The sequence below is a fragment of the Molossus molossus genome, unplaced genomic scaffold, assembly GCF_014108415.1.
Source record: "Molossus molossus isolate mMolMol1 unplaced genomic scaffold, mMolMol1.p scaffold_m16_p_13, whole genome shotgun sequence".
NCBI lineage: Eukaryota > Metazoa > Chordata > Mammalia > Chiroptera > Molossidae > Molossus > Molossus molossus.
The window spans coordinates 88157278-88183095 of record NW_023425348.1 but is presented as its reverse complement, the minus strand read 5'-3'; the positions used below and the strand labels follow the sequence as shown (position 1 = coordinate 88183095).

Sequence of the window (25818 nt, the reverse complement as noted above, 5' to 3'; positions counted from 1 at the left end):
AAAACACCCTCACAAAACCATCCAGAATACTGCTGGACCAAGTATCTGGGCACACGGCACAGCCCCAGTGACACATAAATGAACCATCGCGTCATCTAAGAACCCCTCAGACACACCCTCTCTGTGAAGTCCTCCGTCATCCCTATGAGTACGAGAGACAGGTTGATCCCACACGGTTCTGTGCCCCTCCCCGAGGGCTGATGTACGGGCTTAATAAAGGTTTCCACTCTCTCTTTTTTTAAATATGTTTTTTATTGATTTCGGAAAGGAAGGAAGAAGGAGAAAGAGAGAGTGTGAGAGAAACATTGATTGGTTGCCTCCCACACGCACTCGGACCAGGGACCGAACCCACAGTCTGGGCATGTGCCCCAACCAGGAACTGAACCGGTGACTTTCCAGTGCATGGGATGATGCTCAACCAACTGAGCCATACCGGCCCGGGCTCCTCTCTTTCTTTTGCTTCTTCTCTCCCTGTTGTCTGTCTTCCCCTGCAAGAAGCCGTCCCAGGCCTGAGTGAATGACTGACTTGGGCTCTCTGTGCGAGAACGGTTTGTCCTTCTCTTCTCTGTGGTTGGTTTTCATCCTAGCTTGACATTTGACATTTTCTGAATGAAGGCAAGGCCATTTCCTCTTCCCACAAAACCTCTCTCCGAGTGCCTGGGTCAGGCTGGTTGGTTTGCACGTGTTGCTTTAGGGTAAATGGACGAGGAACTGGTCTCTGGGTTGTGGGAAACTTTAAATGGCAGAATGGAGAGGGCGCGCCTTTGGGGAGCCGACACACGCTTCAGCTGCGGTTCATTCTGTTTCTTTGGAGAATATCATTCCGTTTCTTTGGAGAATACGCTTTCTGGATTGTTGGCTAGGGCTACATGGCTGGCTCTCTCCCGGTACAGGCATGGGGATGAAGGGGTGTGAGCAGCTGTTCAACAGACAGACTTGCATTCGTCCCTGACGCAGCCTTCCCATCTGGCTCCCCTCCGTCCGGAGGCATCCTAGTCTCTGGGCTTCTGCTCGGCAGGTTGGCTGCTTATTCTTGGCTGTGGCCTCCTCCATTCCACTTCAACCGTCAAGACATTTTTATCTGCCTTCTATCTTCTGGAAATCCACTGACACCTCTCATCTCCTGATGGCACCCTGTTGTCCTCAGTATTTTCTATTTCTTTCATTTAAATGGAGTATCCGGGGGCGGGGAAGACACACACAAGAGAAGTCCAGAGTAACCTTCAGAGAAGCGCCCTCTCCTCGTTTTACGAGGTTTTGATCCACGAGAGGGGTGCTGCTTGTGTTATGGACACTTAGGCCCTGGCCTGAGTGAAGGTCGTGAGCGCATCTGATGGACAGAGCAATGGAGGTGTCTGTCTGGTGTCTTACATCCCATGAGGTGTCACTTCCATAGCTCATTGTCTCTGCGTGGAAATCTAAGGAAGGAGGTATTAAAAACCTCCATCCTAAAGATGAGGTTATTGGGGCTTAGAAAGGTAACTAGTGTGTGGAAATAGCCACTATTTTCACTTAGTCAATAAATACTTAGTAGGGGCCTTCTATGTTCTCAGTGCTGGGGGCACAGGCATAAACAAGACCAAGACCCTGTCCTCCTAGAGCTAGATGTCGGTAGGTGATAAACAAGCAACCAGAAAAATAGGTAGTGTGCCAGGTGCACCTGTGCTTACCGAAAAGAATAAAGCTGGAAGGGGAGGGGAAAGCCAGGAATTGATGTGGGGCACTCTTTAAAACCGGCTGGGAAGACTTTCCAGAAAATGTGACCTTTGGACCCTAAGGAGGACAATACAAGCTTCCTCTTGGATAAGGGATAATAATAAAAAAAATGACTCTTGCCCTGGCCGGTTTGGCTCAGCAGTTAGAGTGTCACCTGCAGACCAGAGAGTCCCGGGTTTGGTTCCCGCTAAGGGCACATACCTCGGTTGCAGTTTGTTCCAGGTCCTGGTTGGGGTTGTGGGGGTGGCAAGCAGTCAATGTGTCTGTCTCATGTCAATGTTTCTCTTTCTTCCTCCCTCTCTCCCTCCTGCTCTATCTGAAGATAAATGCAAAAATGTCCTCGGGTGAGGATAAAAAAAAAAAAAGAGTCTTCTTTCAAGAAGGGAATGAGTTCTAATTAAATGGAGACTATGAAGGAAATCCTTCGGCCAAAAAGTACTTTGATTATTCGGAGACTGTGTGGGTACTTCGATGAGCAGTGATGTGTCTGACCTTAGAAGCTATACCAAGATCCCCGATAGCTGATAGTTCACCTCGGGCAAAAGTACCAAGTAAAACTAAAGCCAGTTCTGTTCTCTGCTGTATATTACAGATCCCTCCACTTGATCTTCCTTCCCTCTGACATAAAGAGACCACACGCCCTGGCTGGTCTGGCTCAGCGGTTAGAGCGTTGGCCCACGGACTGAAGGGTTTGATCCTGGCCAAGAGCACCCACCTCGGTTGCAGTTAGGTCCCTGGCCCTGGTCGGGGTCGTGTGGGAGGCAACCAATCGATGTGTCTCTCTCACGTCGATGTTTCCCTCTCTTCTAAAAATCAATAAAATTCTGTTAAAAAAGAGATAACTCTTTTGCCAAACTGACTGCAATCTGTCTTAAGATCTAAAACATAAACGTTTACGTTTTGATGGACATCAAGGTTGGGAAAACAGGTGATAAATATGTACAAACACCATAGAAATCATACCACCATTTATGTAAGAGAGAGCGGACAGTACCCCTCCCCCCCACGTACAGCCATGTTCACAAACGTGCGCTGTGACTGTGAAAACCAGGGCCAGCCCCTCCCACCCCCGCGCCCGTGCCCCTGGCAACGGGGCTTCACAGCTCTTCCCGTCAGGACGTGCCGCGTTTCTCCAGACCCCTCGAATCTTGGCTGGGCCATTTGCGTTGATTTCATCTGCTTTGGCCAAAGGTTCACCAGCAACTGTGATGAAGGCAGAAGCTTGGGAGGTGTCTGGGCATTGGAGTGCAGCCTCCACTCCTGGGAAGTGTTGTTCTCACCTGATCGAGGTGTGTGGCTGTCACAACACCTGACACAGAGCCAACTTCCAGATCGTTGATGACTCCCGAGGTCAAAGAGCCTGTCAACAGCCCGTCTGGTGACTAAGGCCATTCTAGATCATTCAGCCCACTGAACAAGCTCCGACAAAAACTGCCCAGCTGGCCCCGAGAATCTTGAACAAACACAAACCCCAGTTGTCTTAACCACGGATTTTCGGAGTGATCTGTCGAGCAGTAAAGGCCAATATAAACATGCAGAGAGCCCTGACAGGTTTGGCTCAGCGGTTAGAGCATTAGCCTGAGGTCCAGAGAGACCCGGGTTTGGTTCCCGCTAAGGGCGTGTGCCTCGATTGCAGTTTGTCCCCGGCCCTGGTTGGTTGTGTGGGTGGCGGCCACTCAATGTGTCCCTTTCACCTCAATGTTTCTCTCTCTCTCTCTCTCTCTCTCTCCCCCCCCCCACCCACTCTTTCTGAACAAAAAATGGAAAAATGTCCTCGGGTGAGGATTTAAAATAATAATAATAATAAACATGCAGAGAGTATGGCTGGACACACTTCTTTTTTTTATCCTCACCCAAGGACATTTTTCCATTTTTTGTTCAGATAGAGTGTGAGGGAGAGAGAGGAAGAGAGAGAGAGAAACATTGATGTGAAAGGGACATATCGAGTGGCCGCCACCCACACAACCAACCAGGGCCAGAGACAAACTGCAGCCGAAGTACGTGCAACCGAGGTTCCCTTAGCGGGGACCGAACCCAGGTCTCTCTGGACCGCAGGCCGACGCACTAACCGCTGAGCCAAACCGGTCAGGGCTGGACACAGTTCTTTGCTGGTTACGCTGCTTACCTGTGGGGTAGGGATGACCGGGTCAGTGGCATGGATGAAAGGAAGAATTTGCACTGTATTTCTTTTTGGACCTTTTGCAGTTTGAACCATGTGAATGCCCACCATAGGTTCTAAAACAGGAAATGCAATTGGAAAATGTTAAAATCAAGAGCATGACTGGCAGAGCAGAGCGCTTCAGTTCGTAAATGACACTTTTTCTTATTACTTCAAAAGCGGCTGAACCCAAAATAAACATAGCGGGTTGGGTGGTTGCTTTCCTTTCTCGAGTAGATCTGAGCTCTGTGTCCTCCAGCACAAGAGCAGCCCAGACGTACTGTCTGGTGCTTGAGACAGTAGCTCGGTCTCTTGTGCCCTCTGTGGTGGCTTTAATAGCAGTGCTTCTGCCAGTCTGAAGCTCTGACACCATGAAGAATTGCTCTGTCCACATGCGGGCAGGATCTTATCTGCAGTCCACTTTCTCTCCACTAGAACACAGGGCTGGCTCCTTCCTGGCGAAAAGAATGCCCGAGCTGGGATCTCAGCTATTCTGGTTAAATGCGGTAGAAACTTGCATTGGCCCAGGAAAAAGGAGGGATCCCAGGCCTCACTAAATTCCAGGAAAAGTGGAACAACCTAACCACGCGAAGGTGGGGACGAGGGGCCTCGAGAATGGATCTCAGGGGCTTGGCTGCCAGGCTCCTCCCTCCTCGCTTCTCTCTCTCTGCAGACCAGTTTGGGTGGACAGACTGCTGGAAATGACTGAGTCATATCTTAATCCTTGTGGCAGTGGCCCATAATGCCTCCTAATCTCTGGAGCTGTCAACTCAAACACAGGGGGAAGAACTCTGAAAGCACTCCCTCCTGGGATGAAGCTCCTAGGCCGCAGTGAATCAGCCATGACCTGGACATGATCTCAAATAATCCCCATGCTGGGGTCAGGAGAGGAGCCGTTTTTAGAAGAGGAGAATGTTAATTCCAGAAGAAAACAGAGTGGTGGGCGGAAAACAAGAATCTGACAGGCTGTGGTGTCACCACAACCTGGGCCCACGTCCTGGTATTGCCTACACACCTACTACAGTATGACTCTGGGCAGGTGGCTTACTCTTCCCAAGCTCAGTTTTGTCCTCTGTAATACCTATCCAAAGGGGCTGTTTTTAGTATTAGTAAAAATATGCCTAGTATATATGGTACAGGCTTCAGCGCGGTTATTCTTCACTGTTTTGCATAGGAACAGCACTAAGGAGATCTACCATGGGACTTTCTGCAACACAAAAACTACTTGAGCCTCAGGCAGTTCAGTGGGCTAGAGCCTTGTCCCAGTAGGCCAAAGCTGCAGGTTCGATCCCCGCTCAGGGCACATACAAGAATCAACCAATGAATGCATGGATAAGTGCAACAAAAATCAATGTTTTTCTCTCCCTACCTCTCTCTCTATAAAATCAATTTAAAAAAACTACTTGTGCCCAGGTGGTGTGGCTCAGTGGCAAGTAGAGCGCAGCAGCCGTACAGACTAAGGGTTTTTAAACTTAGGGCTGGGGTGGGTGGTTGCCCCGCCCAGGAGTCCCGGTCGTCCTTGATTGGTCGGGGCTGGGGTCTTTCCGAGTTGTTCTTCTGGTGGAGCGGCTGTTTAGGTTTGGGTGGGGGATTCAGGACACTGTTCTGCCTGGTTGGAGCGATAAGCTTTGGTTTCCCGGAATAAGGAACTTGGGGCAAGGTTAAACAATAAGAGGCTGGGGGTAGTAATAGGGAAGTTAAAGTTAACAGTTACTATTATTTTTTATTATTAGAAAAACAGATATTTATTTTGAAACTCAGAAAATACACAGAAGTGTTTTAAAACATTAAAAATATGCTATCCTGTCCATCCAGAAACAACCGACTTTCCTTGCACTGTGTACATTCTTGAAGATGTGCGTAAGTGTGCGTAAACACATACATAACCAAGCGGAACAGCCCCTGGCCTCATGGAGTGCCCCGCATAGAGAGGATACAACCACTACAGAACACTCACAAGACAGTGCGAAGGAGTTAAGGAGCTAAGGGCTACGTGTTAAGGAGAGCTACTGGTTCTAAAATGACCTGAGAGCTGGGAAGGTTGGGTGGAGAGGAGATGGCAATTTTGAGGGTCTGAAAGATGTTCAGTAGGTCCAGAGCACAAATACAGTCCCGGCGGGGCGGACTGGAAGGGGAAAATCTAGGCAAGAAGAGGGAGACACAGGTAGGGCTGGAGGGGCAGGCAAGCATAGCTCACAAAGGGCCTTGCAGGCCTGTCAAGGAGTGAGACTACTGCAAGGTCAGCGAGAAGCCGGGAGACCGAGTGCCTACAGGTGAAAGGGAGTTAGAGTGTGGCAATATTGGAGGCAGACAGTAACCCATTCGTTTCATTCATTCAACAAATATTGCTCTGGCGGGTTTGGCTCAGCGGTTAGAGCATCGGCCTGTGGGCCAGAGAGTCCTGGATTTGGCTCCCGCTAAGGGCACGTACCTCGGTTGCAATTTGTCCCTGGCCCCGGATGGGGTCGTGTGGGTGGCAACCACTCGATGTGTCTCTCTCACGTCAATGTTTCTCTCTCTCTCTCTTCCCCCCCCTCTCCCTCCCTCCCTATCTACAGATAAATACAAAAATGTCCTCAGGTGCCCTGGCCAGTTTGGCTCAGCGGTTAGAGCGTCGGCCTGCGGTCCGGAGAGACCCGGGTTCGGTTCCCGCTAAGGGCACGTACTTCGGTTGCAGTTTGTCCCCGGCCCTGGTTGGTCGTGCGGGTGGCAGCCACTCGATGTGTCCCTTCACGTCGATGTTTCTCTCTCTCTCCCTTCCTCTCTCTCCCTCCCACTCTATCTGTACAAAAAATGGAAAAATATCCTCGGGTGAGGATAAAAATAAATAAATAAATAAATAAATAAATAAACAAATAAATAAATAAATAAATACTTGTAAAAAAAAAAAAATGTCCTCAGGTGATGATAAAAAAAAAAAAAAAGTTACTGATCGACTACTCTATGCCAAGCACTGTTCTACGTATTGGTAGTACAGCTGTGTACAAGAAAGAAAAGGTACTGCTCTCATGGTTCCCCTATTTTAGTGGGGAACACAGGTAAACACATACCTTCAGAGAGTGACAAGTGCTATGAAGAAACAAAAATAGAGCACCAGAGTCGCAGGCAGAGGGCAGACAGGAACGGTACCACCGGGAGATAGGTTGTGTGGAAGATCTGAGAGCGGAGCACAAGTCTGGGGCTCGTCTCCCCTGGATGCGGATTCAGTCTGCTGGAGCTGCACATGGTTAACTGGCAGGGCCCAGGGAGTAGGCAGCTGTCCTCACAGGGAGGCACACGATTGTTAGTGTTGCCTTCCCACTTGGAGACGTAACCTGAGTTTAGAAAAGCAGTGATGTGGCAAGACCATGGTTTCCTCAGTTCTGGCAGCGCCCTTCTTGTGCAGAGGGATCAGGGAGCAAGGGAAAAGTTGAAACAGAGCCCAGCCGTGTGGCTCAGTGGTTGAGCGTCGACCCACGCACCAAGAGGTCACAGGTTCGATTCCCGGTCAGGGCACATGCCCAGGTTGTGGGCCCGATCCCCAGTGGGGGGCATGTAGGAGGTGGCCAATCGATATTCTCTCTTATCCAGGTTTCCATCGCTCCTTCTCCCTTCCTCTCTCTCGGAAATCAATAAAGAAAAAAGAAAAAAAAAATAGTTGAGACAGATACGCAGCTCTGCGGAGCAGCTATACCCTTCCTGCAAATCCTGTCACTGGTGGCATAAGTTAGGGACTGATAGGGGCAGTGCATCTGTGTGTGTGTGTGTGTGTGTGTGTGTGTGTGTGTGTTATTGTTTTGCCCATCACTAATCTAATCTGAACATTGCGGGAAGGCAAGAAAGGCCTCTTTGAGACAAGCACATGTATCTCAGCTGAGAACTGACCAGGGAGCCAGACGTATACAAATTGAGGGGGAAGTTTCCAAGCAGAGAGAACAACAAGAGGGCGGTGAATTTGGCATGTTTGGGGCACAAGAACAAAGTGTGGCTGGGGCACAGCGTGGCTAAGAGGGGACCAGCAGAAAATGGGGTCTGAGACGGAAGCAGCAGCCAGATCACTCAAGATTGCAAAGGTCTTGGAGTTTATATTTTAGGTATATTGCGAAACCACTGGAGGGTTTTAAGCAGGGGAGAGGAATAATCCTTTTTTTTTTTTTTTTTTAAAGATTACTTTGGTTTACATACAAAGATGGGTTATCAAAGGGCAAGAACAGAAACAGGGAGCCCAGCAAGGAGACTACTGTAGTAGTCCAGGCAAAAGAAGGGGTGTCACTAAGGGCAGAAGAGATGGAATGCAGAGAAGTAGCTAAATTCAGAAATCTTTTGGAGGTAGAATCAAGACCTACTAATGAACTGGATGTGCCATGGCCAAGTTGGTGTGGGGACAAAGAAATAAGATAAATCAAAGAAGACTCCCAGCCTTTGGCTTGAGCAACTGGGTAGGTAATGATACCATTACTAAGAGGGGGGAGTGGAATGAATGTAGGGATGAAAAATGTAAAAATTCCACTTTTAACATTAGGTTTGAAATCCCTATTACACAGTCACATGGAACTGTCAGTAGAGAGACTTTGTATATCTTTTCTTAAAATGTATCCCTACATAGTTCATATATTTGGTGCTGCTGTAAATGGTTGTTTTAAGAATTAGCCCTAGCTGGTTTGGCTCAGCAGTTAGAGCGTCGGCCTGCGGTCCAGAGAGACTTGGGTTCGGTTCCTGCTAAGGGCACGTACCTCGGTTGCAGTGTGTCCCCGACCCTGGTTGGTTGTGCGGGTGGCAGCCACTGGATGTGTCCCTTTCACATCGATGTTTCTCTCTCTCTCTCTTCCTCTCCCTCCCTCCCACTCTATCTGAATAAAAAAATGGAAAAATGTCCTCGGGTGAGGATTAAAAGAAAAATTAATTTTCCATCTTTTCATTGTTAGTACATAGAATGACAATGGACTTTAATGTATCAACCTTGTATCCTGTGACCTTGCTAATTTCACTTATTAGTTCCAGTTTGTTTGTTTTGTTTTGTTTTGTAGATTCCATCCAGTTTTCTACATCCATATCACATTGCCTGTGGATAATGTTTCACTTCTTTGTTTTCAATCTGTCTGTCTTTTATTCTTTTTCTGGCCTGTGGAATTGAAGTCCAGGACAATGTTGAATGGTAGTGAGAGCAGTCATTTTTGCCTTTTTCTCTGTCTTCAGGAGGAAAGGAGTCTTTCCCTATTAAATATGACATTAGCTGTAGGTTTCCCAAAGATGCTTTTATCAGATTAAAAAAGTCCCCTTTGTGTAAGATTGCTATATTACTTCTTCCTTCAAACTTCGATAGGATTAACAAGTGAACAATCTGGGCTTCCAGTTTTGTGGGAAGATTGTGACTTAGATTTAATAGATATGAAGATATTTATATTTTTTATTTCTTCCTATGTCCATTTTATGTAGCTGTGTTTTTGAAGAAATTTGTCCCTTTTATCTAAGTCACTGCTTTTACTGACAAAGTTAACAATAGTATTCCCTTATTATTTTTACTATCTTTTTTTAATCCTCACTGGAGGATATTTTTCCATGTATCATTAAATAGAGTGGGAGGAAGAGAGAGGGAGAGAAAGGGAGAGAGAAACATAGACGTGAGTGGGACACATCAACTGGTTGCACAACCCCAACCAGGGCCAGGGACGAATCACAACCAAGGTATATACCCTTGGCCAGAATTGAACCCGTCTATGGGCTGATGCTCTACTGCTGAGCCAAACCGGCCAGGGACCCTTATTATCTTTTAACTTTTTTTTTATCCTCACCCAAGGACATTTTTGCATTTATCTTCAGATAGAGCAGGAGGGAGAGAGGGAGGAAGAGAGAGAAACATCAATGTGGAAGAGACACATTGAGTGGTTACCACTCACATGACCCCAACAGGGGCCAGGGAAAAACTGCAATCGAGGTACGTGCCCTTAGCGGGAACCGAACCCGGGTCTTTTATTTTATTTTTTTATCCTCAACCGAGGACATTTTTCGATATTTTGTTCAGATAGAGTGAAAGGGACACATAGAGTGGTTGCCGCCCGCACTACCCAACCAGGGCGGGGGACAAACTGCAACCAAGGTATGTACCCTTAGCGGGAACCGAACCCGGGTCTCTCTGGTCCACAGGCCGATGCTCTAACCGCTGAACCAAACTGGCCAGGGCTATATTTCATTTATTTTAATACATTCTTTTCTAATATAAACAGTTAAAGCTATACATTTCTCTTTAAGCATGGCTTTAGCTGTATCTTACAAATGTTAGTATGTTGTGTTTTCATTTGTTTCTTCACTGATTTTAGAACGAGAGGAAGGGAGAGGGACAGATAGAAACATCAATGAGAAAGAACATCGACTGGCCACCTCCTGAATGCCCCACACTGGGGATCTGGCCCACAACCTGGGCATGTGCCCTGATCGGGACTCAAACTGGTGACCTCTTGGTGCATGGGTCGATACTCAATCACTGAGCCACACTGGCTGGGTCGTTGTGTTTTCATTATCATTTAGTTCAAAATATTTTCTAATATTTTGTGATTTCTTTGATCTGTGGATTATCCAGTAATATGTTAATTTCCAAATATTTAGGGATTTTTCTGGAGATTTTATTGGAATTGACTTTTATTTGAACACTGTTGTGGTCAGAGAATACACTCTGTGTGATTTCAATCCTTTATGTTTAGTGATATTTATTTATTTTTATGGCCCAGCATATAGTCTGTCTTGAAGAATGTTCAATGTACTCTTAAAAAGAATTTGTATTCAGTAGTTGTTGGATATAGTGTTCAATAAATGTTAATAGGTCCAGCTGGTTGATGGGATTGTTCAAATATTTGATATTTGATATATTAATTTTTTCTGTTCTATAAATTACTAACAGGAGGTTTAAAAACCTCCAACTATGATTATGGATTTGTCTATTTCCTTTTCTAATTCTGTCAAATTTTGCTTCACATATTTTAAAGCTCTGTTATTAGGAGCATATACATTGGATTTTTTGTCTTCTTGATAAGAAGCCCTCTGATAACACTCTTTATCTCAAAGTCTGTTTTACCTGATATTAATTAATACAGCTGCTCCAGCTTTCTTATTAGCACTTACATTGTATATATATTTTCCATTTTTTTACTTATCTGTGTCAATATATTGAAAGTGCAACTCTTGTAAATGACTGAGCCATGCTCTTTTATTCAGCTTGACAATGTGATATATATAGTACATTTACATTTAGTGTAATTATTGATACGGTTGATTGCAGTCTGTCGTTTTGCTATTTGTTCACTCTGTCTCTTGTATATTTTGTTCCTTTACCTCTCCTTTCTTGCTTTTTATTTTGAGCTTTAAAAAAAATTTTTATCTCCTTTTTTTTAAAAACAATTTTTTTTTCTTTATTGATTTTAGAGAGAGAGGAAGGGAGAGGAAGAGAGAGATGGAAACATCAATGAGAGAAAACATTGATTGGCACCTCCTGCATGCCCCCCACTGGGCATGTGCCCTGACTGGGAATCGAACTAGAAACCTCTTGGTGCCTGGGTTGACGCTCAGCCGCTGAGCCATACTGGCTGGGCTCCTCATCCAGTGTTTTAGATATACCTCTTTATTTCAATAGTTGCTCTAGGGAAAATAATATGTATCTACAATTCAAAACAGTCTACCATGACTTAATATTATACCACTTCACATATAACCTAAGAACCTTACATTATGTTGTAAGCTTCACAATATAGTGTTGTTATTTCTTCTTTAAACAGTTAATTATCTTTTAAAGAAATTTAATAAATGAGAAAATATATTTTTTATTTACATATGCGCCATTTCTGATGCTTTTTGTTCCTTTCTATAAATCCAAGTTTCCATCTTACATCATTTTCCTTTGATCCAAAGAACTTGCTTTAACATTTCTTTTCTTTTTTTTATCTTTATTGTTGAATGTATTACAGATGTTTCTCTTTTTTCCGCTATTGACCCCCTCCTTCCTGCTCCCGCCCCTCTCCTGCCTTTCTGCACACTGTTGTCTGTGTCCATTGGTTATGCATATAAGTTCTTTGGTTTATTTCTTCCCACCTCCCACCCCTTCTTCCCTTTGAGATTTGTCAGTCTAACAACCAATTTGGACTTCTTAATCCCTTCACCTTTTTCACCCATTCCCACAACCCCCCTCCTATCTGGCAACCAACAAAATGTCCTCTGTATCTGTGAGACGTTTCTGTTCTGCCTGTTCATTTGTGTGTAGATTCAGTTGTCGATAGATATGTCTTCATTGCCGGTAAATCTAGTCCTGCACTTCCTGGGGCGGCTCTTGCCAAATCATGATGGATGGCTTTTCAGAGATTGGGGTCCCCAGTTTGTTGTCAGGGTCTGGGGAGACCCCCAATACATGGTTTTTTGTTCATTCTGAAAATGACTCAGAGTTCCTACTGGAGCATGAGGTGCAGAATTACTGCTTCCTAATGGATGGCCATCTTTATGGTATTTAGATCTACATTCATTGGCCCAGTGAAATCCCTTCTAGCATTTTGGACATAGAGATGAAGGTTTTGGCTGTGGAGGCTGACCTACATTTGGCGTATTATTATTAACTTTATTTGGACATTCTTTACCTAAATGCCCTGGTTTTCCACAATTATAACACCCATTACCTGTTTTTCGTCTATTATTTGGATTGTGTATCTCTTTTAGAAATTGAGTGTAAGATTTTCCTTTTAAAGCTGCAGCTATCGCTACTCCTTGTATATAAGCTGGAGATGCTTCCACGCAAGTTCTAATAAAATCACTAATATTACCTGTCTTCCGTACAGGTCTTAACGTGCTGGGCAGGTAGGGTTAGCATTCTCAAAAGCCAATTGTTTCCAAATAATTCTGTCACCTCAGGGTTATTTATGGCTTTAGAAACATTTTCTTATAGTCTGGCTGGCCCTGCTTAATGTGACTTAAGAAAGTTGTTTTTGGCCCTGGCCAGTTTGGCTCAGCGGTTAGAGCGTCAGCCCACGGTCTGGAGAGACCTGGGTTCGGTTCCCGCTAAGGGCAAGTACCTTGGTTGTAGTTTGTCCCCGGCCCTGGTTGGTCCTGCGGGTGGCAGCCACTCGATGTGTCCCTTCACGTCGATGTTTCTCTCTCTCTCTCCCTTCCTCTCTCTCCCTCTCACTCTATCTGTACAAAAAAATGGAAAAATATCCTCGGGTGAGGATAAAAAAATAAATAAATAAAAATAAAAATAAAAAAATAAAAGCCACCCAGTTCGTGGTTTTTAAAAAAAAAAAAAAAAAAAAAGAAGCCCTGGCCGGTTTGGCTCAGCAGTTAGAGCATCGGCCTGCGGTCCTGAGAGACCCGGGTTCGGTTCCCGCTAAGGGCATGTACCTCGGTTGCAGTTGGTCCCCGGCCCTGGTCGGTCGTGTGGGTGGCAGCCACTTGATGTGTTCCTTTCACATCGATGTTTCTCTCGCTCTCTCTGTTCCTCTCTCTCCCTCCCACTCTACCTGAACCAAAAAATGGGAAAATGCCCTCGGGTGAGGATAAAAAAAGAAAGTTGTTTTTGTTTCAGATGAAGGTAGCTGCAGCCAGGCAGTAACTGTAAATTTTGATACTTCCTCTAGCACAATTCTCGGTAACTCAAATTTAGCCTGTGGTGTAAAAGATGCTTCACTTCCTACAAGCATAGAGAATGTAATTTTATCTCTAGGCCTCTTTAAAATTCCTCTCTGAGCTACTGCTTTAGCTCGTTCTTCATAATCTGCTTTCCATAGTAAATATTGTCCTGCAGGCAAACAAGACCTAGCAGTTTGCTGCCCATCAAAAGGCATCTTCCATTCACTAGCAATAGAATCAACCAGCTGTAAGGTATAAGGTGATGATGAACCAAAATCTTTCACCGCCATTTTTAATTCTTTTAAACGCTTAAAGGGGAGAGGTTCCCATGGCGGTGGTCCCTCATCTCTGGTGGACAATACTGGAAAACTCCCAAAGTCGTTCTCACCCATATTTCTAGCTTGCTGAACAGCTCCCAAAAAACCCACCTTTGTTGGAACTATTCTTGGTCTTCAGGGGCAGTAGGAGCAGAAGCCCCCACCGATGCGTTAAAGGGCTCAAGATCATCATTGTGGTGACACTGAGCCGCAGCATCGTCCAATTCCTGCTGATAATCTGGGGGTAAGGTTTCATCCCGGGGTCTAAATGTGTTCCTGATTTTATTGGAGAATTTTGCTCATTAATACTAGTATAATTTTTAACCTTTTTTATTTCTCAAAATAAAGGTATTGACTCTTCAGTAACCTGTTTTGCTAAGCAAACGGCCTCATGTGTGGGATCAAAGCTATCTTTTAAAGCATTCCATAAAGAAAAGGCATCAATAGGCACCTTTTCCGGTCCGTGAACAGAATAATCATTTTTTATTTCTTTTCCTAACCTTAACCAGGTATCTAAATTCAAAGTACCTTCCTCCAGAAACCACGGAGCACATTCTTGTACAAAATGAAAAAAATTCTCTAAGCTGTTTACTTGAAACATGAATACCTCTTTTATTTAACATATGTTTAGTTATATCAATAAATAATCCTCTTCCCTTAGATTCCGTATGTCCCATGATTACTCGCCCCTTTTCTACTTAGCCTTTTGCTAAGGGGTCTGCAGCACCCAAACGGCGAGAGCCTTATCCTTACTGAAAACATAGACACTTACCTTCAGGTCCCTGTTCGGGCGCCACTTGCTGCTGTCCGGCTGCAGCAGGGTCCGGGGGGCCCGAAGGTGGTCAGGCGTCGGCGCTGGGAGACAGATGACCACACGACCCAGAGGCAGTGTGACACTGTTCCGATTTACTGCAAGTTTCTATGTGCTTTTATATTTTCTTTTTTGGCATGAGTTTAACTTTGGAGGTTAAAGAAGCAGGGAGTTTCATTCCATAGTACCAGGATGTTAGTTTCATTTTTTATCAGAATTAATTTATACCTTTTTGTGTTTATAGATACAAAGAAGGGTGTAGAGTAACCTGTAAGGTGAGACAGAGTTTTCTGTAGGCCCTTTGTCTGAGATTAATAGTTGACCTTTATTTAAAATCTAGTTCTGGGTTTTTAGATCAGCTAGTTTTTGATTTACCTCCCTAACTCAGGACAGCATTTCCTATAAAACCTTGTGCATAAGCACCGAGGGGGCCTTGGCGTGCTCATCGCTCCGTGACGGCAAGCTCGGTAAGGAACACGGAGTCCGTCTTTGTTAACTATTCTCACTCCATCTCACCATGTGCTCCTGTAAAGGGCAAGGGAGGGTCAGGAAGCCTTTGCGTACTGCTAGCCCCTCGTGGTGGGTACCATAGTTTTCCTTTTATCCTATAAGCTATATAAGAAAACCCTTGAGCAGTGGGTAGGGGTCGATAAAATTTTCTCTTATTCTCTTAAAATACTCCTTCTATCTGGGGAGGAGGCACAGGGTATAAGGTGTCTCCATTAGTTCTACCTGTCACAATTCATCCATGAATTGTTTATTAGGGACTTTCAGGGGGAAATTTTTACCTAATTGAATTAGTAAATTATTAAGACAGTCTGGACATGCAGTGGTGACTGTTTCCGGGGAAGCTGGAGTTTCTTCAGAATTTAATTGAAGAGGCATGATTTCAGATACCTTGTTTGTTATTCCCAGGTTAGTCATATAGAATGACAATTCCCAATATTATAATTCCCATAATACCGATCAATCCCACCCCCATGCCACGTCCTCTTCCTAGAAGATGCATCCTTGAAGCTTCCTCCGCACATCCGGACTTTGTCAGACAATGTGGTTGGAAGAGGACGCGGCACTTCCCAGCCGAGGTGTCCTCCTGAATTTTATCCACCACGCGTGGGTGTGGGACCAGCTGGTCCGCCTCCGCCCTCCTACCGGTCTCATGTGGCTGCTGCTGTAATTCCGTAGTTGCAGGACTTCCATTCAGCTCGGTGTCAGGCGGTTCTGAATGATGGATGTTCTGTAGTTTGTCTGTAACTTTGATGTGGTTGTGGGAGGCCGCGATACCGCGTTTACCTACCCGCCATCCTGACCGGAAGTCTCTCTTTTTCTTAAGGATGATTTTATTTATTTATTTTAAAATTTAATCCTCACCTGAGGATATTTTTTCCATTTATCTCTAGATAGAGTGGAAAGGAGGAGGGGAGAGAAAGAGAGAGAGAAAGATCGATGTGAGAGAGACACATCGACTGGTTGCCTCCCTCATGACCCGACCAGGGCCGGGGACGAACTGCAACCAAGGTACGTGCCCTTGACCGGAATCAAACCCACAACTCTTTGGTCTGCGGGCCGATGCTCTAACCACTGAGCAACCAGCCAGTGTGCTTTAACATTTCTTGAAGTGCAGATCTACTGATAACATTCTCAGCCTTTTTGTCTAAAAACAGTTTAATTTTACTTTATTTTTAAAAATGGACTTTTTAAAAACAGTTTTAGGTTCACAGCAAAATTGAGTGAAAAGTACAGACAGTTCCAATGTACCCCTGGCATCCTTCCTCCCCTGCCCATAGGCCTTCATTTATCAAGAATATTTTCACTGGATATAGATTCCTAGGTTGCCAGTATTTTCCCCCCATTGTCTGCTAAAGCTTATTTTCAAGCTCTATTGGAAAAGTCTAGAGTAGCACATAGTCTAGGGCTGGAATAGCCCTTTTAACGCAGGGTCTTCCTGTGGTCTCAACGGAATGCTCAGAGTCTCTAGTGAGGTCTTTGGACTCTGGCCAATAGGAACCCTTGTGTGTCCCAGGGCTGTGTCTCCGGTAGCTGTTCTCTGCTGTGCTCTGCTTGGATTCCACCTCACTACATCAGAAGTGCCATTGGGCAGAAGGCCTGGGAGACAGTGGGGTTCACTTTGTGTTCTCCTTTCACTTGGGGATCACAGTCTTGCACCACCTATCGAACAATGTCCCAAACAGTAGCTCCATTCGTTGTATAGTTGTTTATAGTGGGAGGGCCATGCACTATACATTTTCAAATACCATATTTATGAAACTCATTCCCTACTTTAATAGATATTTTGGTTGTTCTAAATTATGTTAGAGCATAATGATTAACGGGCAGCTCTGGGTTATTAAATTCCTAGCTTTGCTACTTACAGACTGTGGATCCTTGGGGAAGTTATCAGCTAATTTCCTCCAGTTGTAAATGGGGATAAAACAATAACCACCACTTCATAGGGTTGCTCTGTGAAATATATGAGACACTATAAGTGAAATGCTCAGAACAGTTCCTGGAACACAGTGAGTATGCAAAATTTTTGCTATTATTATTCCATGGTCTTACTGTTTCAAACAGTGTTACTGTGACCATTCTGGAACATATTTATTTGATTCTTATGCGAGTCCATCTCTGGAGTTCCTGGGTCAATGGATATAAGCCTTTCATAAGTTTATTAGACATTGCCAAATGCTTTCTAAAAATATTGCACTAAATTACCATCTCACAACTTGTTTTTCCAACTTCTAGCCAAGTCTGAGAGATGAGGCCAAACCGCTACATTTTGTAATCTTAAATATGAACAGTACAACCTTTTAAATTATGGGACAGAATTTGAGCACTCTCTTATGTTCATTGGCTCTTTATACATTTTTTTTTTTTTCACATAACTGCCTGTTGGTATCATTCATTTTGGTTTCTTTTCTTTTTTTTTTTATCCTCACCCGAGGACATTTTTCCATTTTTTGTTCAGATAGAGCGGGAGGAAGAGAGAGGAAGAGAGAGAGAGAGAAACATCGATGTGAAAGGGACACATCGAGTGGCTGCCACTCGCACGACCAACCAGGGCCAGGAGCAAACTGCAACCGAGGTACCTGCCCTTAGCGGGAACCGAACCCGGGTCTCTCTGGACCGCAGGCCGACGCTCCAACCACTGAGCCAAACCGGCCAGGGCGGTTTATTTTCTTCTTAATGATTTTATTCATTCATCCAACTAGCTGCACTGAGTATATATCAGGAAGACAACAGTGAACAAGCCTCTTTCATGAAGTTTCTAATCCAGTCAGAGAGACAGAAGATCAGCAAAGAAAGAACAAAAGAATTACAAGTCCTGCGAGAAGAAAACAGGATGTCACAATCATGAGGAAGCAGCAGTAAGGATGACGGGGGTGGGGGAGTACCTTCCTTAGAAAGAGCAGGAGTCATGGAAGAAGCGTTTGACGAAATGAAATGTGACTTGGGAACCGATGGTTGAGAAGGAGAATCGTGAGGGGAGCAGGGGATCGCGTTTCAGGCAGAAGGAACAGCCGTGAGCGAAAGCTCCAATTCCGGGAGGAGCTCAGCTTGTTTCCAGGGCAGAAAGGCCGCGTGGCTGTAGAGGGCCTGGCGAAGGGTGAGTCACCGGCCCGACTGGAGAGGTGGCCAGGTGCTACGGGGGTATGTATTTTGTTTCCAGGGCTAAGGGAAACCAAGGGCAGGTTTTAAGCAGAACACTGACATGATCTTACATTCTCAAAGATCACTCGAGTCACTCTGGGAGTGGACAGGAGGGAAATCAAATGTGGGTAAAGGCAGGAAGGCTAGTTAAGAGACTACTGCAGAAATCTGAGCAAGTGACAATTGCTTGGGTAGAGTGGAGACTTGGAGACTGAGGGAAGGGAGGAAATTGGTGGTATTTCTGAAGGTATGACTCAATCAACTGTGGAGGCTCACGGAGGATGAAGTTCCGGCGTGTCCCACCGAGGGAACATTGATCACGATGGGGGGACAATAGGAGAGCATGTTTGGGAAGTGAAATGGGAGATGGGGACTTCAGGCTTGGACATGTTCATTTGGAGAGGACAGTAGGACACCTCACCGGAAGTGACAGGGAGGCGCTGGATATTTGAGTTAGAAGCTCTGGATTAAACATAAACTTAATGGGAAAGACTGTGTTTCCACCAAGAAACCTGAGAGTAATTAAATTTAACCCTGGGGACATTTAGAGTTTTGCAATCTAAAATGATTGAGCTGTTCATTAGAATTACTGTGGAGATTGTGTGGCAATGGGACAATCACTAAGTCATGTTGTACACCTGAAAGTAACATAACGTTGTGGTGCGAGAGAACCGAGAGACCACCAGAGCCAAATTAAAGCCAAATAAAGAGCAAAGCCAGCCAGCAACTGATCCCCAGTTCTCGGAGATCAGCCCCGACTTTCAGCTGATTTTTTATTTTATAGGGGGTTTGTTATAAACGTCTGCAGCTGGCATTTCTTGTTGGCCTCGGGGAAGACCAAGCAAGCAATTGCAGAAGTGGAGGCGGTTAGCAATAAGCAGGAGGGAACGGAGGTGGGAGCTGAGGCGAAAGGCAACTGGGTGAACTGGGTCAGCACACATCTATCCTGCTATTCATTCTATTATCTAACTTCTTAAACCTAACAAATTCGCTCAGAGGACACATTCATTTAGAGGAGTACCAGGCCAGCTGGTACTTCCTCAGGTTGCCTCTGAAAGCTTCACAGTTGGCCTTTTGCTCATTTAATCAGGACAAAGTGATAGGAGCAGGCCAGTACAATAGTGCCACATGTCTATCGTGCCTCCATTTTAATAGTTTTCCTTTATTGATTTTAGAGAGAGAGGAAGGGAGAGCAAGAGACAGATAGAAACATTGATGAGAGAGAACATCAACTGGCCGCCTCCTGCATGCCCCCCACTGGGGATTGGGCCCACAACCTGGACATGTGCCCTGACCGGGAATAGAACTGGCGACCTCCTGGTGTGTGGGTCGACACCCAATCACTGAGCCACACTGGCCAGGCTCATGCCTCCATTTTAAAACAGAGCAGTGAATTCAAAAATTTTAAAGCATGATTTAGCAATTAAAAGAGCGTGCACTTATATCGAGCCTTTCTATCAAAAAAATTCAATGCAGCCCTGGCTGGTTTGGCTCAGCGGTTAGAGAGTCAGCCTGTGGACCAAAGAGTTCCGGGTTCAGTTCCTGCTAAGGGCACGTACCTTGGTCGCAATTCATCCCCAACCCTGGTTGGGGTCATGCAGGTGGTAACCAGTTGATGTGTCTCTTTCACATCAATGTTTCTCTCTCTCTCTTCCTTCCTCTCTCCCTCCTGCTCTATCTGAAAATAAATGCAAAAATGTCCTCGGGTGAAGATAAAACAACAACAATAACAACAAAACAAAAAATTCAATGCACATTATGGAGTCAGACCGGCTGATAAGAATGAGGATGCAGTTAGCAGGGAGGAGGCAGGGGAAGGGGTAGCTCTTTCACTGTAGAAGAAGGGGATGTTACAGTTGGGGGCCCTCCCTCCACAGTTATCTGTCCTTCTCTGCCAGGGCAGAATCACGTGGTCACATTTTTACTATCTCTTTTAAGATGTGAGGAGATTACAGTACCGGGGGAAGGGGTTTCTCTTTTCCAGGGTTCCACATTTAGCCTTTCTTAACTGGGGCTTTTGTTTCAGGAGAGTAAACAAGTGAAGCGTTCAGCACACTGCCTGGCACATAATAAGTGCTCAGCTCTTCCCTGCAATTGTTAACTTTAGAAGAAAGGACCCTGGCCTGAAAGCCAGAGGTCCTGGGTTCATTTCTTGGTGGCAAATGACAAAAAAGAAAGTCTAACCAGCTTGAGGAATAAAAGGAATGTGTTGACTCACCTGAACGACTAGGCAGAGAGGTCATCAAACTAAACAGCTGTACAAACCAGGGTCTCTGGGAGCAGCCATTCTACACTTTCTATTTGTCTCTGCTTTTCCCTCCCCATGGCCTGATTCTCTCTTGCTAAAGAAAGCTCTTCTCCACGAGACAGAAAACATGACTGTGCCTGCTAAGCAGTCCGGCAGGAAGAATGCCCTGCTCCCATGAATTCATCCAGGGACTGGTTCTAATGGGCTTGAGGCCACACAGCTAACCCTTGGGCCAATTACTGTTGTCAGAGGAGTGAGACACTCACTGGGCCTCAGTCACCAGTCCAGCCGTGGGCCTTCTCTTGGAAAGTCACAAATCAAAAGCAACCACAGACCACGTTAGAATTCCAAATCCACTATTTACCTGCACGATGTGAGGTCTCACAGCCTCTTGGACCCTCTGCTTTCTCATGATATAATGAAAATTTCGGACCTATCTCATCTAGTGTTTTGTTTTGTATTTTTTTAAATAAGGAGGAATAAACAACATAAAGAATAATGCCAGAGACATATGGGAAGAACTGAATTATTCAGCATTGGGGCGAGAGCTGGAGGGGCAGCTTTCTTCTGGACACACTTGATGTCAGAGGCCCTGGTCCCTTTGGTGAGCCCTTCCCTGGGGCAGCAGACTCCCCATTATCTGGGACTCCAGCAACCTGGCTCACACTGTTTGCCCCACTGTAGTGATTCCCCGAGGCCATGCCCCACCCAAGTTTTACCATAGGATTAGCCTGTCTTGCATCATGCTTCAGATTTTCCTGAAATCTCTCAAACAAGCAGCATCTGGTCTCAGTGAGCCCCATACCTCTTGTCAAGTGGCTCCAGGCCTGCCACTAGAAGCAGCCAGCCTTGATTCATGGCTTGGTTTTTCCTGGGCATCCAAGCCCAGCACAAGAAGCACCATCTGCAGATCACTTCACAGCTTATGCCCCGTGGCCCCAGGTAGAACACAAGCAGAGGCTGACCTTGTCCCAGAGCCAGCACACCCAGTGTACAGCTTCAGACCACATCAAAACACCACCACCCCACCACCTCCACAAGCGACACACACTCAATGAGTGGACTCAGTGGGTACTAGAGTCCTGCTGAAGTAAGTCTTGCTCTGTGTGTTGGGCCCCTACACAGCTGATCCTCCAAGGGAATCAGAGGCCAGTGGTCAGTGGGCACTGCCCTTGCAGCTAATCAGCCTGAGTAAAGCCCTCCCAACAGCAATCAAGACTCAATTACAGCCCTGGCTAGTTTGGTTCAGTACTTGGTGCGTCGGCCTGCAGACCAGAGAGTCCCGGATTTGGTTCCCACTTGGGGCACGTACCAAAAAATAAAATAAATAAAAATAAAAGACTCAATTACAACAGAATGGTGTAGAGTCCACATTAGGGGTGCACCTTGAGGGCCCAACTGGGCTATAAGGAAGGCTGTGCCACTGGACCCTACTGGACACCTACAACAATAAGCCACCCTTTGAAGTCTAGGAGGCATAGCAACTCTATCTAACACATAGAAACAAACACAGGAAAGCAGCCAAAATGAGGAGACAAAGAAACATGTCCCAAGTGAAAGAACAGAACAAAATTCCAGAAAAAGAACTAAACAAAGTGGAGATAAGCAATCCATCAGATGTAGAGTTCAAAACACTGGTTATAAGGATGCTCAAGGAACTTAGTGAAACCTTCAGGAACTTAAGGAGAACTCCAAGGAACATAGTGAGAACATCAACAACATAAAAAAGGACCAGTCAGGATGCTCTAACTGAAATAAAGAATATTTTACAGGGAATCAATAGTAGAGTAGTGAAGCCAAGAAGTAAATGAAGCCAAGAAGCAAACCATAAAATTAGAATATAAGGAAGCAAAAACTCCTAATCAGAACAGCAAAAAGGAAAAAGAATGCAAAAAATGAGGATAGTGTAAGGAGCTTCTGGGACAACTTCAAGCATACCAACATTCACATCATGGGAGTACTAGAAGGAGAAGAGCAAGAGCAAGAAATTGAAAACCTATTTGAAAAAATAATGACAGAAAACTTCCCTAACTTGGTGAAGGAAACAAACATACAAGTCTAGAAAGCACAGAGAGTCCCAAAGAACATGAACCCAAAGAGGTCCACAACAAGACACATCATCATCAAAATGCCAAAGGTAAAACACAAAGAGAGAATCTTAAAAGCAGCAACAGAAAAGCAGTTAGTTACCTACAACGGAGCTCTCATAAGGCTGTCAGCCAATTTCTCAAAAGAAACTTTGCAGGCCAGGATGGAGTGGCAAGAGATATTCAAAGCAATGAAAAGCAACGACCTACAAACACGATTGCTCTATCCTACAAAGCTATCATTTAGAATCAATGGACATATAAAGAGTTTCCCAGACGAGAAAAAGCTAAAGGAGTTCATCACCACCAACCCAATATTATATGAAATGTTGAAAGGTCTTCTTGAAGGAGAAGAACAAAAATATGAACAATAAAATGGCAATAAATACATATCTATCAACAATTGAATCTACAAACAAAACGAGCAAACAGAACAGAAACTTTTTGTTGCTTGCCAAATGGGAGTGGGCTGGGGGATGGGTGAAGAAGATGAAGGAATTAAGAAGTACAAATTGGTTGTTAGACTGATGAACCTGAAAGGGAAGGGGGGAGAGAGGGTAGAAAGAAATAAACCAAAGAACTTCTATGCATATATGCATAACCAATGGACACAAACAATAGTGTGGGGAAGGCAGGAGGGGGGTGGGAGTGGGAATGAGGGGGTCAGTGGGGAAAAAGGGGGGACAACTGTAATACATTCGACAATAAAGATAAGTTAAAAATAAAAAAAGAATAATGCCATACATGTATTAGCTGACAATTTTTGTCAGGCCACACTACTTTAACAAAGCTCATTCTATGGCAACTTATTAATTTACAGTGAATGTCATAACTATTTAAATAACATTCAACATTTTTCAACAATAAAAATGACATACACTGAACAAGGGTGTCAAACGTAGTTGCCTTAAAAAGGCAGGTTGGGGAACCAATCTAAGGGTTATACTCAGAAGCCTTATCTCTAGGTAAACAATGAATGATCAGAGGTCTGGCATCTTCATCAAAAAAGGCATAGATAGCTACTGCTGGAAGGAATCTGAAGCCAGAGAGGTTATGGCCTCTGACATTGCACCACAGTCGGTGGAGCAGCAGGGCTAGGTCCCCGATCTCTCAAATACCAACCATTCTTTCTATTCTACCTCTCTTTCTTGCTCATCCTTTTGGAATTTGACGGATCCTTTTCTAACTGTAAAACGCATTAGAATAGAATTTGATTGCAGTTTGATAATGCAGTTATTTGGATGGAACTTGGAGGTCCTGGGAGAATCCCGGGAGAGATCCAGAGTGGTCTCACTGCATGTTTAGAGCTCATAGTATTGGTGGGGAGGCAGCTGGCCAGGGAGCAGCAGAAAGACTTTCCTTTCATGTGCTGGTCACAGCAGCTGCAGTGAAACTAAAGAACACACAGGAAATGTTCAATAAGTAAACGCTGCTGACAAGCAATTTGGCAACAAATAACAAGACCCTAAAATGTCTAATCATTTGATCCGCTAGCTATGCATATAGAACTAATCCTAGCAAGTGTTCAAATATAAATCAATATCGGTGTTGTTGGTTTTATGTTTTTGTTTTTTGTTTTTTTTAATCCTCATCTGAGGACATTTTTGCATTTATCTTCAGATAGAGCGGGAGGGAGAGAGGGAGGAAGAGAGAGAGAGAAACATCAACATGAAAAAGACACATCGAGTGGTTGCCACCCACATGACCCCAGCTGGGGCCGGGGACAAACTGCAACCGAGGTACGTGCCCTTAGGGGGAACTGGGGTCTCTCTGGTTCATGGCTGACGCTCTAACTGCTGAGTCAAACCGGCTGTGTTGTTTTTTAATGTATAAGTGCATCCCTGCAGATCACGTGCTGCTCACCACGGGTGTTGCCTCTGAGATCTTGAAGGGCTGGGCTTGAGAAGAGATCAACATGTCTTTGTAGAGATTTACTAAATCCCACCTTGGAAGAGGAAAAGAAAAAACATCAAAAGCAATGGCTAGTTCAAAGTTCAAATTCTTATTTTATAGATATCAAATGTTCAGGTTGTTATGATATCACCACGGTTTTCAGTCATGCCCAGAAAGTGGCTTAAAAAAAATTTTTTTTGTTTTTCTTTATTGACTTTCAGAGAGAAAGGAAGGGAGAGGAACAGAGAGATAGAAACATTGATGAGAGAAAACATCAACTGGCTTCCTCCTGCATGACCCCCACTGGGGATCGGGCCCACAACCTGGGCATGTGTCCTGACCGGGAATCAAACCGGTGACCTCTTTCTTGGTGCATAGGTCAATGCTCAACCACTGAGCCACATGGGCCAGACCAGACAGTGGCTTTTTGTGTAGGTTGTTCAATGGTGTTGTGCAAGCCAACAGGAAGAAAGGCTAGACTCACAGAAGGATGTTCATTTAGAAGAAAGCAACACCAATGATCCACACAACTTCTTGAATTTGTATTGTATCACAGAAAGCCTCATCAGATCAGTGATTCTAATTAACCAAGATAATGTAATTACATTTAATTTTGTAAGTAAACAGTAGTGATCACCTATTTTGGTGTCAGTTTTTCAATCAAGTTTTGATTACGGGCAAAAAAATAAAATGTTCATCGCTGCAACACTATATAAGCAAAAAATTCTAAACGAATGTCCGACAATAGGAAAAGAAATATTAGGGTGTATGTATATGATGACTTGCTACAGTGAAGTAAACAATCTTCTCTTTATTTATTTATTTTTTAAAATGTTTTTATTGATGTTAGGGAGAAGAAGAGAGAGGAAGGGAGAGGAAGAGAGAGGAAGGAAGAGGGAGAGAGAGGAAGGGGGAGGGAGAGAGAAGAACATCCATCAGCTGCCTCCTGCATGTCTGCTGCTGGGGACTGAGCCTACAATACAGGCATGTGCCCTAACCAGGAATCGAACCAGTGAACTCTTGGTACATGGGACGATGCTCAACCAACTAAGCCATACCGGCCAGGGCTCTTCTCCTTATTATAAGCATTCTAAGCTGAGCCTTTTTGTTTTGTTTTCAATAGAGATCCTTTAGCTTGGCTGGTGTGGCTCGGTGGTTGAGCATGGACCCATGCAACCAAAGGTCACTAGTTCAATTCCCGGTCAGGGCACATGCCCAGATTGTGGGCCCGATCCCCAGCGGGGGGGGCATGTAGGAGGCAGCCAATTGATATTCTCCCTCATTGATGTTTCTATTCTTTTACCCTTCCTCTCTCTAAAAATAAAAAATAAATAAATAAAAGATCAGTGAAAAGTGGCTGT

General features: G+C 44.8%; 2 protein-coding genes across 4 annotated transcripts in view; both read left to right on the top strand.

Moving 5' to 3' along the window:
• Positions 1-1605: 1605 nt before the first annotated feature.
• On the top strand, positions 1606-24978 carry LOC118628735 (40S ribosomal protein S27-like). The gene is made up of 3 exons (XM_036259667.1): positions 1606-1611; positions 24472-24633; positions 24874-24978. Exons 1-3 carry the CDS (start codon positions 1606-1608, stop codon positions 24976-24978), a joined length of 273 nt encoding a protein of 90 aa, XP_036115560.1.
• FADS1 (fatty acid desaturase 1) overlaps positions 17079-25818 on the top strand; it is a 43200-nt gene continuing 34460 nt past the window's right edge. Inside the window, exon 1 of one of the 3 annotated variants that reach the window (XM_036257759.1) lies at positions 17079-17097. The gene's annotated coding sequence lies outside the window, so the exon portion shown is untranslated. Of the gene's footprint in view, positions 17098-17996; positions 18230-25818 lie in introns of those variants that run through there. The other 2 variants (XM_036257758.1, XM_036257760.1) reach the window with 2 other exon arrangements.